The sequence below is a fragment of the Rutidosis leptorrhynchoides genome, chromosome 2, assembly GCF_046630445.1.
Source record: "Rutidosis leptorrhynchoides isolate AG116_Rl617_1_P2 chromosome 2, CSIRO_AGI_Rlap_v1, whole genome shotgun sequence".
Lineage (NCBI taxonomy): Eukaryota > Viridiplantae > Streptophyta > Magnoliopsida > Asterales > Asteraceae > Rutidosis > Rutidosis leptorrhynchoides.
The window spans coordinates 41,632,978-41,645,896 of record NC_092334.1 but is presented as its reverse complement, the minus strand read 5'-3'; the positions used below and the strand labels follow the sequence as shown (position 1 = coordinate 41,645,896).

Genomic DNA, 12,919 nt, shown 5'->3' with positions numbered 1-12,919 from the left:
ACTGTGCTTGTAATTTATCTTTCTTTAAACGTTGTGGGTATGGAATTGGATGTTTGTATTCTTTTAATGGCGGTTGAGTTTTAGGTGCACTTGTGGTTGGCACTTTATCCTCTTCCACGGAAGACTCTTTTTCGTTAGGAAAAGAAACACGAGCAGGAGGTTTTGGAATATCGGGGTTAATGGTTAACCCACTTTTCGTAGTTATGGAATTTACTTGCTCATTCCTTGTTTGACTGTTGTTGGGATTCACTTGAGTATTTGAGGGGAGAGTACCAGGTGGTCTCTCTGCTAGTAACTGTGAAATCCTTCCAACATCTCTTTCTAAATTCTGAATCGTAGCTTGTTGATTTCGAATTTGCTGATTTTGAAGTTCCGCGGTTTGCTCGTTCCTAACCATAAAATCTCTCAAGAGATCTTCTAAACCGGATTTCTTCTCGGGTTGTGGTTGTGTAAGTGCTAATTGTTGTGGTTGTGGTTGATTATGTTGGAAATTATTTTGATAAATTCGTTGAGGTTGATTACGGTTGTTTAGGTTATTATAACCTGGTGGTGGATTTCTTTGAATTTGATTTTGATTTTGATTTGGGTAATTTCGGTTATTTTGGTAACCTGGATTTCCTCCTTGATAGTTATTATTATTTGAACCTGAAGGTCCTCCTATTTGATAGCTATTGATAGGAGGATATCTTCGGTTATTTGCTTCTATTGCTGGAAAATCGCTAAAATTCATTTCACCTTTTCGCAAGTAACCTAAGAAATTTGCTTGCTCTTCCATCGTTGCTTGATTACAATCTTTAGTAAGATGGGGACCTTGGCATAGTTCACATCCTACTCTGATAGCATGCATTTCCTTGGTTACTTTCTCAATTTGTCTGGCTTGATTTGCCATTTGAACTTTTAAAGAAGCAATTTCATCATTGCTTTCGATATTAGCAACGGTTGATGATCTAGAGAATTCTATCTCTTGATGCCAATTATGAGAATGGGACGCTAAATCAGCAATGATTGTATGAGCGTCTTCAGGTGTTTTCTTCATAACCGATCCTCCGGCTGCAACATCTATATCTTTTCTAGTTGCTACATTGACTCCTTTATAAAATATACAAACTTTTTGAAATGTACTCAACCCGTGTTGAGGACATATTCGAAGCATTTTGTTGAATCTAGTCCAAGCTTCATAAAGAGTTTCATTAGGTTTTTGTTTAAAATGATTTATATCACTTTGTAATTTTGCTGCTTTTGAAGCAGGAAAGAATTCTGACAAAAATTTGTCCATCATATCATTCCAGTCTTCAATATAGCCTTCAGGTAATGAGTCTAGCCAATCTCTAGCTTCATCCTTTAATGACCATGGAAAGATTTTTAAACATGCGACATCATCGGTGACATCCTTAATTTTGAATAGTTTGCAAATGCTTACAAACTTACGAAGATGCTCGTTAGCATCCTCGTTTGGAGCTCCACCGAATTGGCATGTATTAGTTACCATGTGTAAAAATTGACCTTTTATTTCAAAGCCATCAGTCATCTCGGGTTGGATGATTGCGTGGCCTTGACCTTTTCTTGTGGCCTTCATTAATGCTTCCATCGTTAAATTTGTGTCAGCCATTTCTTCTTCTTCTTTAATAATTGGCTCTATGATTGGTTGAATTATTGGTTTAGAATCGGATTCTAAGGAAAGTGATTCTAAATTCTTAGCAAGAGTTTCTACGTCTTGAGCTCTTAAGCGTTCGTGAAGTTTTCTTTCGGGTTCAGGATGTGAAGGTGTTAATTCAGCGTTGGAGGAACGTAAGTTCATACATTAATTTTTTTTATGAAATCACAACACTAAAGGTTTACCTAAGGTTACCTACTTGTTTCTTTGGGAAATTGTACAAAGAACTAAAGGATTTATTCAAAAACTTTGAACTTTCTTGGAAATGAATTTCCTCGAGAGGATCGAATAACATAAAAACAATGATAAAAACCCTTAAACAAACAGATTTTCCTTCTGATTTTGCCCACGTTTCGAATAGCCAAAAGATGCAGCAGAGGGGCAGGATCCTTCAAAGACCAATAAAATTGGTGATCCAACAACCCGGTCCACGTACAAATCCAACTACTACTACGAATCAGAAAAATTATCTATTTATTTAACTGCCAACTCCCCGGCAGCGGCGCCAAAAAGTTGATGCTGCGAAACGTAACCTTTATTTTGAACGGATTTGAGTTATTTTGTTACACGAATTGATTTCTTGTATATATGGTGTTTTAATGAATTCGGGTTGATTTCACACATATATAGGCAACTGGTCCTATCCGCGTAGTTTAGTTTTATAGGTAAATCCGATTTGTTCCACAGGGAGATGGAGTGTTTAATGGTTTTTAATAGTCTTTGATGTTAAACTAATTTAAAGGGGATTTTGTATTAGGAATTTATAATATAACAATAATGGAAAATAACTTAACTAATTTACTTCATAAATAAAATTACAAGATTACAAGATTTAACTTAAAAAGGAACTAAATGAAATTATACTAATTATGATTCAACAATTTTATTACTAAATGATAATTAATTAAAACAATAACTTTTAATAAAACTATATGATTAGAATTTTGTTTTGAGCAATTATAATATAAATTTATTTAAATTAACTAAATGACATGTTTTAATTAAAATTAATATAAACTAATAGGAATTATAATAATTAACTAATTATAAGCTAATTACTAATTTTAAATTATATTAATACTAATGATAAGATTAAAACATTCTAACCTAATTATAACCTAATTATAACCTAATATAAATTAATAACCTAATTATAATAATATTCTATTCAAAACCCTAATTTTGACCTAAATTATATGAAACCCTAAATTTTAACCTAAAATATATGAAACCCTAAATTTTAACCTAGTTTGTATGAAACCCTAATTTACATGATATGTTAATGATACGGAGTGATATGTTTAATTATACGGAGTGATAATTTTTTTTAGTGAATAATAATAATACGTAAATAATAATGATAATAATGATTTTACAATATATAAAAATAGGAGTGTTTACTTAAATGTGTCACCCCTAGATCCATGGATTGTTTTAAGTTTAAGCTCGTATAAAAATGTTTAGTAATAAACTTATATTTTCCTTTCTAAAAAATATAAAGTTTTGACTAACTGAATTAAATCTAATTTTCACCGGATTTTATTTAGTTAGTTACTAGTCCCTAAGTGTTTAAATTGAGACCTAACCCAGTTTTGACCTTCGCCAAAACCCAAATCATAACGGTTTCCCTTTTTACAATTTCACTTTTATGTGACTAGTGATATTACCCAAACCACCGAACTTTATTTCTAATTTAGTGTTAGTAAATTATTCATAAAACTCGTCTAAATCACTTTTAATGTTGAAGCTTAATTTATATAAATAAAAATAACTTTCGTTATTTTTATCTCATAAATTAAGTGACAGGGGTTAAATATCCAATTACATAATAATGGTTCATTTAATTAGGCTCAATATTAAAAACACTTAAGTTACATTTTTATTTTGCAAATGATAACAATCCATTTCACTAGGGGCTCTACATCTAAGCAAACACTAGGGAAATTAGCTACTCATTATACTAAGGAAAACATAAAAATAAAAATATACAAACATAATAATAACGATAAAAATTGATAACGATAATTTTAACGGAATATACTTACTAAAAATTCTTCACTTTCATTAACTTCAAACGGTAGAAAAATTACAATAACAACACCCTTTCACGCGCACAATAATACCCTTAATCACGAACAATACACCCTTAATATTGAAACTATCCTAAATATTGAGTTGGTACTGAAAATAATACGAGTACTTTGAAAATAAAAGTAAAAATATTTGTGTAGTATCTCCCCTATTTTCTCTGCGTATCTCTCTCTGAAATGTGTACCGTGTGTATATGTTGTATGTTTGAAATTGTGTGTGTCTCTTCCTTCTCCTGCGTAACTTGATATTAATACTCCACATCTCTGAATTATTAGACAACCCTTGTCCCTCATATCCTCAAATTCAGCCACTTGATTTTTCTTTATGCATATAATACTCCATAGTCCATCATGACATAACCCCATGTCCATTTTATTTTGCCACTAAACAATTCTTTTGGATATTTAATCTTAAAAGCATATCTTGACCAAATTTTGTGACTTGTTTTATATTATTTTTTTAATCATTGTGCAGGTATGTGTTAGATCAATTATTTTGGACTATCGGCTAGATGATTGCGATCCATTATGAAATGAGGGTTGCATTCTTCAGTTGCTTGTATATTGTGCATCTGATCTTGTACATCTTCGCGTGTTTTGACGTTTTCTTGATAAATTCTTCATTTTCGCTCTTCGTAACACTTTGGAATTTTATACAAATTACATCTTAAAATTACACAATTACAATTAAAAATCATCCAACTTAGGATTGATATTGCGACTAAAAATATGTTCATTTTGAGCAATATCAGGATCCGTCTTTCTTTTTAACAAACAAAATCGGAGCGCCCCAAGGTGAATGGCTAGGTTGGATAAAACCACGATCAAGTAGTTCTTGGATTTGACTTTGCAATTCTTGCATTTCAGATGGAGCGAGTCTATATGGTGCACGTGCTACGGGTGCGGCTCCCGGGATAAGGTCGATTTGGAATTCAACCGGTCGATGAGGCGGAAGACCCGGCAATTCGTCGGGAAATACATCGGAATAGTCACTAACAATTGGCACATCATCGATGTGCTTCTCATCGGACTCGACTTTCTTAACGTGGGCAAGGATCGCAAAACAACCCTTACGGAGCAGTTTTCTAACTTTAAGGCACGAAACGAGGTTGAGTCTGGTGCAACTCTTATCGCCATAAACAATCAAAGGTTCACCATTCTCGATAGGAATTCGGATTGCGTTAAGATCACAAAGAATGTGAGATTTCGTTTTGACTAACCAATTCATACCGATTATTACATCAAAGCTTCCTAGTTCCATGGGTATCAAGTCAATTTCAAATTCCTTACCCAAAATGTTTAACGTACACCCCCGGTAATATGTGTCGGCACTTAATAGTTTCCCGTTAGCCACTTCAATGGTATAAGTGGTATCTAATGGAAGAGGTGGAGTGCTAAAAGAATGAGTCAAAGCCTTGGATACAAAGCATTTATCGGCACCCGAATCGAATAAGCAAGAGACATAAGAATTGTTGAGAAGAAACGTACCCGTGACTAGTTCAGTGTCATCCCGGGCTTCCTCGGTGTTGATGTTGAAAGCTCGGCCGCGCGTATTGGGGTTATCTTTCTTCTTTGGGCATGCATTTCTATAATGACCCGTTTGGCCACATTCGTAACAAGTGCCCGTCTTTGGTGCATTGGGCCACTTTCGAGCGACGGGAGTGGTACTTTTACAATCGTTGGCCTTATGACCAATTCCTTGGCACCGATGGCAAATTAGCTTACTACATTCGCCAAAATGATGTTTGTTGCATTTGTTGCAAAAAGGTAGGTTCCCGGCATAACCCTTCTTGCCGTCGAAAGTGAAAGATTTCTTGGCAAAGTTGTTGTTGCTTGATTGGGAGGGTTCCCACTTTCTTTTGTTGCCGCCTGATTTATCCTCGGCCTTAGGTGCCGGAACTACGATTTCGTCAACCGTTTCAATTAGTTGGCGAGCCATGTTCATAGCGGCTTGATGAGTAGTGGGTTTGGATGACATCACCCCTTGTTTGATGCTTTTTGGAAGACCGAGCATGTAGAGCTCAATCCTTTGAGATTCGGGGTTAACAAGATTAGGACACATCAAGGATAGTTCGGCGAAGCGTTGATTATAAGCTTTAAGATCGTTTCCGACCGCTTTCAAAGCTCTTAGTTCTTCTTCAAGCTTTCGGGTTTCTTCGCGCGGAAAATATTCAACAATCATCTTTTCCTTTAGATCGGTCCAAGAGAGTGCATGAGCTTCATCGGTACCCACCGATTGTACATAAGTATTCCACCATGTAAGAGCGATTCCGGAGAAAGTGTGAGTGGAGTATTTGACCTTGTCTTGGTCCCGACAACCGCTTATGCTAAAGACGGCTTCCGTTTGCTCAAACCATCGGGTGAGCACGACCGGTCCCCCGGTTCCATCAAAAGTGTGAGGTTTGCACCCCATGAAAGCTTTATAGGAGCATCCCTCGTTTGAGTTTCCGGCTCCATTGTTGTTGTTATTGTTGTTGTTGTTGTTGTGGTTGTTATTATTATTGTTGTTGGATGAGTGACCGGCCATGGCCGCATCTACGGCGGTTGCTATCATCCGTTCGAGAGCTTGTTCGGGAGTTTCATTGCGGCGTACACGACGAGGAGCCATTGTTCCTTCAAGACACAAGAATATCATTGATTAGTATTCTCGATAATACTAACCGTGATATAGAATAAAGATAAAGAGAAGTTTTTCCTCGACTCGCCTTAAATTCTTTATGTCATAATGTCGGAACGTTCATATGAGTCACCGTAATATAATCCCGGAAATTATATTACCCTGATTCATATGTGCATTCGACATCATTTCATATAGTCAAGGTGGCGTGTCAATCAAATTAAACAACGTGAGATTAAGATGAACTAAGAGTAGATATGAGTAGAAGCGTTCGAGTATAAATGCACAAGTAGTCAAGTAATTCCTACTTCAAGTCTATATGCCGGTTGTAGTCTAGACTCACCAATGTACCCTATGACTCGGAGTCGACACCAATGAACTCTAAATCCCTACAACCAACGCTCTGATACCATCTGTAGCGACCCGACCAAATCCTGTTTGACGGCGCCGTCTACTTAGGTCCCGTTACGTGGTCATAAGTCTTTAAGACAAAGTTTGACCAAAATATGTCGCCTTCATTTCATAATAGAGATTGTTCCCAAAGTTTACAAGAATTGTTCAACCAATAGTTAAGTTACAACGTTATAATACGAATGAAATCTAGGCGACACGGTTTAAAGTAAAGTCAAAAGACGCTCCATGAAATGCACATATACTCGACATCCAATGCAAGTATCAAATAATGAGCGGAAGCATGTATCATGTATCGTTCAAGGACCTGAGAAAAACATAGAAATCTGTCAACGAAAACGTTGGTGAAATCATAGGTTTAAGTAAGTAAGTACAAGTGAACCACAAGATTTGCATCAATGAAATAATAGTAATACATTCCAAAAGTTTGTTTCACGAGCACCCAATTATCAATGCTTAACATTTCCTTCCATTGAACCCCATCACTTAGTGCTAGAACATACACTGTTTCTCGAAAATATATTTCATTCGTAAACGGTAGCGAACCGTTTGAATGAGGGTTTGTCAAACCCATATGGATCCATACAACATAAGTTCTCGCTTACACCCGGCAAGTGTAACTAATGATAATCGAATTGAGGATTTTGTTCTAAACTCGTATGTAGAATGTTTGTTTTCCTGTACTTGTGTTCACTTAGTAGAAGAAATGTTTATGTTTTCTCATCCCAAATGTAAGTTCAAAAAGAGTAAAAGTGGGACTATGATCTCACCTTGTATGCACGAACCAAAAAGTACTTCGACAAGTAAACGTGCAGTAACAATGCTAGTCTTGACCTAAACAAATAGGTTGTATCAATAACGAAAGTCACGAGGGGTCAAAGTTGTTCAATTAGTCCTATGGCTCAATACGACTCGATTACGAAGCATGTGAAGCAAATAGTCAAGTTTCATGCAAGGTACACGTATAGAAACAAGTTAGAAAGATTACATAAGTAATTGGTCAAGTTTGATTAAAAGTCAAACTTGGTCGGGTCAAAGTCAACGAAAAAGTCAACACGTTCGGGTCGGGCCTCGAACGAATTTTCTGAAGTTTTTAATCGTATATAAGCATGTTGGAACAAGTCTCATGTGAAACGGAGGTCTAGAACGTCCCAAACATTTTTCGTTAAATGACAACCAAAACAGCCCACTTTAGGCTTATGGGACGGCGTCCCAAAAGGCCTAGACGGCGTCCCACTTTGAAGGGCAAGACGGCGTCTTGGACCCCTAGACGGCGTCTAGGTTTGAAAGTCAGGACGTCGTCCTGGGTATTGGGACGGCGTCTTGGCTTGTTTCCAGACCCTGGTTGCTGAAGCTCCTAAGTGCACGAGTCCAAACATAAACCAACACAAATTACAACCCGCAAACATTCAAGACATGTATTTTATATCACCGGAAAGGTATTTTGACGAGGAACACAACTATGCACTTATCATCAATCAAACTTTCGCATACAACAACCAAAAACCGCATTTAGTGACCCTCATTCAATGCATATAAGTCATAAATGCTATTTAATGATTCGGTAACCAAAAGACATGAACAATATGCCGTTTCGAAGGTAATTAAGCATACAACACAACCTAACACTTATAATTAACACTTCATGTCATTTAATGCTTCAATATCCATTCCTAGTTCATGAAACCCTAACCAAAAGTAACCAAATTTCATAATCAAGTTTAAGAGGTTTCTTTGATCAATCTTTACATCATAATGAAGCTAGTAACACTAGGAACAAGATTAAAACATGAAGTCTTAGCATCTAACAACACATGAACACTTAAAACTCAAGATTAAGCATGTTAACTTTCCATATGAACTAGTTACTCCAAAATATCAAAAACGAGCATACAAAACACATAAACAAACTAGACTTGAGCCATAGATACTAATTAACAAACTTATAACTTAAAAATCTCAAGAACACAAAGATTAGTGATTTAGAAAGTTACCCAAAATTGATGAAACCGGTATGAAATCGAAGAGGAGATCACGAGGAGTTCAAATATGTATTTTGTTTGGCAAGAAGATCACTAGCTCGGTTTTGGATGATGAATCTTTGTTCTTGAAGTTGAGAGGAAAAGTTGAAGTATTAAGAAATTGGAAGAGATGAATGAATGGATAGAATGAGAGTTTGACTCTTTGACCTAGTCACAAGTTTCAACATTTGGCAAGATTGGTCCCTCAACTTAAATCGGGTGCGGGAATTACCTAACAAGATAATTCAAACGCATATTAACGAGATGTGTTATAAACATCTAACGGAACTTAAATAGTTAAACGGAAAAGTTGACGGAAAAAGGCGGGATGTTACAGCTAACACATCAATGAGTTGTACACTTGAAGCTACAAGCATCAAGGATGAGAACCGTGATGAGCATCAAGCACCAAGAATCCCACCGGAGCACTTGTTTACTGTTTTTTAGGGTCTGATCAGACTCCTGGAAAAGTGATTTTTAGATAGTTCGTTTCGAGTAGATGACTTTTCGTTTAGGCCTCGCCTAAATCCGATATACAGTTTAGGATTTATAGCCTTCCGAAAGTCACTACGCCTTTGTAACGTTATGCTAAAATTTTTGACCTACTTTTACTTAAACCGTCGCCACGCTCAAACGAAGATGAGTTAGGTTCTGAAAATTGGTCAGCAGTTAGAGGACTCACATACAGAGCCTTGCCCACTGACTACGTGTCTTTTCGATTTGTATAGAGGTCGTAACAGCTGTCCAAAGTCAGCCTTTTGTTTCGATCTCTATTCTTGTTAAACTTACCTTAGCTTTGATGAATGATGATGATGTTGATGATGACACTTAAACTTAATTTATTCACTTTTAAACTTTTGGGGACAACATACTGACCTAGTGACCTTTGACTTAGGTTGATGACCTTTCGGATCGACTTACTACCTGCATACGTTTCATATCGACTTTTACAGCTTATTCACTGTAAGTTATAGCATCCCTTTTTACTTTAACTATTTTTGGGACTGATAATACATGCGCTTTTTACGTTTTACATACTAGACACGAGTACTTAAACTTTATATATGTGTGGGTTACAAAACGGCACAAAGATTCCCCTTAGCTTGATAACGTTTAATCATTAGTTTCTGAATCGTGAATGCGAATCTTATATATGGATCCATAGGGTTTGACAACCCCACTCGGGCTAGTTGCGCTAGCAGACAACGGGTGTTTAATACTTTGAGGACAAATGCACTTGCCAGGTGTACTTTTAGGGGGTGATATACATACGTTAAGTCTAGTTATCGGGTACCCACAGTTAAGCATATACTTTTCATACTGATTTAAACTGCTGATTTAAGCACTGAAATCTCGTGGTCTGCATTACTTTACTGATTACAAACTATAGCTCACCAACATTCGTGTTGACTTTTAAGCGTGTATTTCTCAGGTGCTTAGACGATGTTACTTTCACTGTTAGACTTGCTGTCTTGGTGTTATAGACTTGCTGTTATGGACCTGCTGTGTTAGATTTCCGCTGCATTACTTAGAGATGTCTCAATCATGAAACTTTTATTTTTTTTTGCATTCGTAACTTATGTTATTTTCAAACAATGGCTTTGTAACAACCTTTGGGTCACATACTTATATTAATGCTTCTATTCATAGGAAGCACGTTATCTTTTGTAAAACGCTATCTTTTTATGAATGCAAAACTGGTTTTCAAACATCATATAGTGTTTGACCTTGTAATGATCCTGTTGTTGATGAACCGTACACGATGGTTTTGTACGGGGCGTCACAGATACACATGTGGAAAGATCCGTCCTTCTTCTTCACGAACAAAATGGGAGCGCCCCAAGGCGAAGAGCTTGGTTGAATAAATCCACGGTCTAGCAGTTCCTGTAGTTGACTCTGCAACTCTTGCAGTTCGAAAGGCGCGAGTCGATAAGGTGCGCGAGCTACAGGTGCAGCTCCTGGCACTAGATCGATCTGAAACTCCACTGATCGCGCCGGGGGTAATCCTGGCAACTCTTCTGGAAAAACTTCGAGAAATTCGCCTACAATCGGCACATCCTTCACGTTTTTCTCCTCAGCTTCCAATTTCTTCACATGTGCCAAAATAGCAAAACGCCCTTTTCTCATGACCTTTTGTGCCTTCGTGCAACTAATAAGGTTCAGCTTTGGGCTACTTCTCTCTGTAAACTATTAACGTCTCACCATTCTTGCGAGGTATACGAATAATCTTCTCTCCACAGACAACTTCTGCTTTCACCTTTGACAGCCAGTCCATACCGACTATCACGTCAAAGCTTCCTAACTTAATGGGTATCATATCAATCTTAAAATCTACACCAGCTAAGTTAATTATACTTCCACGACAAATTTGATCAGCTTTCTCAAATTTTCCATTAGCTACCTCAACAAGATAATTCTCGTCCAAAGGAACTAATGACCAATCTAACTTAGAGCAAAAATGTCTACACATATAGCTCCTATCGGCACCAGTATCAAACAAGACAAAAGCTAATAGTTTATTAACAGTGAATGTACCTGTAACCAAGTCAGGATCCTCGCGGGCATCTCTGGCGTTCAAGTTGAAGACTCTTCCACGTGCAGGCCCGCCATCCTTCTTCTTGTTAGGACATTCATTCTTGAAGTGACCATGCTGGCCGCATTCAAAGCACTTCCTTGGCGCATTGGGGTTCGCCTTCACGGCTGAAGTATTGATCATACAATCCTTGCCGATGTGTCTAGTCCTCTTACACGTCTCACACACCACATTTCAGTACCCAATGTGATGCTTATAGCATCTCTTGTACTGAGGAAGGCTACCTTTGTAGTTAGGGTTAGGGCTTCTCCCCTCATTGTTTCCCCTAAAGTGCTCATGCCTCTTAGCTGGATTCTGATCAAAACCTTTACTCTGGTTTCCATCCCATTTGCACTTCCCATTGCTTGCTCCATATTCTGATTGCAACTTCTCTGGCTTTGGACGGATAACCTGATCCATCAAGGTGTGCGCCATGCGCATAGCTTCCAGGACAGTTCCTGGTTTTGAAGAAGTGACATTTCCCTAGATGTCCTTGGGAAGTCCCCACAGATACCGCTCAAACCATTTGTACTCAGGATTAACCATTGTGGGACACATTAGAGCAAACTCCAAAAATCACCAATAATAACCATCAAGGTCAGTTTCGAAAACCTTCAATCCCCAAAACTCCGTCTCCATCTTCAGAATTTCGATTATGGGGCAGTACTCCTCGATCATAGCCCTCTTAAAATCCTTCCAGGGTGTTGCATATGCTTCATTAATTCCCCGAGCCTGGGAGAACGTGTTCCACCATGTCAAAGCACTATCTGACAACGTGCAGGAGGCGTACTTAGTCCTGTTCGTGTCGAAACAGTTGCTAACCCGGAATACCGATTCTAGATTCTCAAACCATCTTGTTAACCCAACGGGACCTTCCATTCCACCGAAGGTATTTGGCTTGCAACTCATGAACTCTTTGTAAGTACACTTGTTCTGAACAATTCGGTTAGCCATTGGAGCTTGTGCAGGGTTGGCATCCGCCATAGTTGTGGCTACTCGAGCAGCCACCATTTTCTCGATATGTGCTGCAGTGGGCATTTCTCTTGGGCCTCTTCCGTTTGCCATTGATCTTCCAGACAAAATTTTTTACTCAAGTCAAAATCCGTTACCCAACACAAATATTGCTATAGTAAGATAGTAATCAATTATACAACTACACAATACATGATAACTAAGCATGGCAACTAGTTACAGATATCATAAAGCCAACATGCAATAATTATAAGGAAAACGTCGCACAATAATCAAACAACACTAAGTTTCATTCATGATAAGAAAGAGTTGTATACAACTACATAAGTTTCTGCACAGTACATGAATGAAAATACATAATGAAACCTAATACAAGAATCCTATGGTGATGGTGGATAAATGACGTCCATCATGTGGGACACCTGGTCCTCGAGCTCAGTCACCCAAGCACGTAGGGCAGGCACTTCACTCATCAGCTCCTCGATGGTGGGAGGTGCCGGTGGGGCAGGTAGTGTAGATGGTGCAGGTGGTGCAGACGTAGCACTAGAAGTAGCTGGCACAGTACGGACGACCTTACATACA

The 12,919-nt window shown here is 37.8% G+C and overlaps 1 protein-coding gene across 1 annotated transcript in view; it reads right to left on the bottom strand.

Annotated features, from left to right (window-relative positions):
• Positions 1 to 11,800, bottom strand: part of LOC139887823 (probable serine/threonine-protein kinase At1g54610) — an 83,693-nt gene extending 71,893 nt beyond the window's left edge. Inside the window, exon 1 of the mRNA XM_071870875.1 lies at positions 11,611 to 11,800. Within this exon, the coding sequence (XP_071726976.1) occupies positions 11,611 to 11,800 (190 nt within the window). The remainder of the gene's footprint in view (positions 1 to 11,610) is intronic.
• Between the last annotated feature and the right edge of the window lie 1,119 nt (positions 11,801 to 12,919).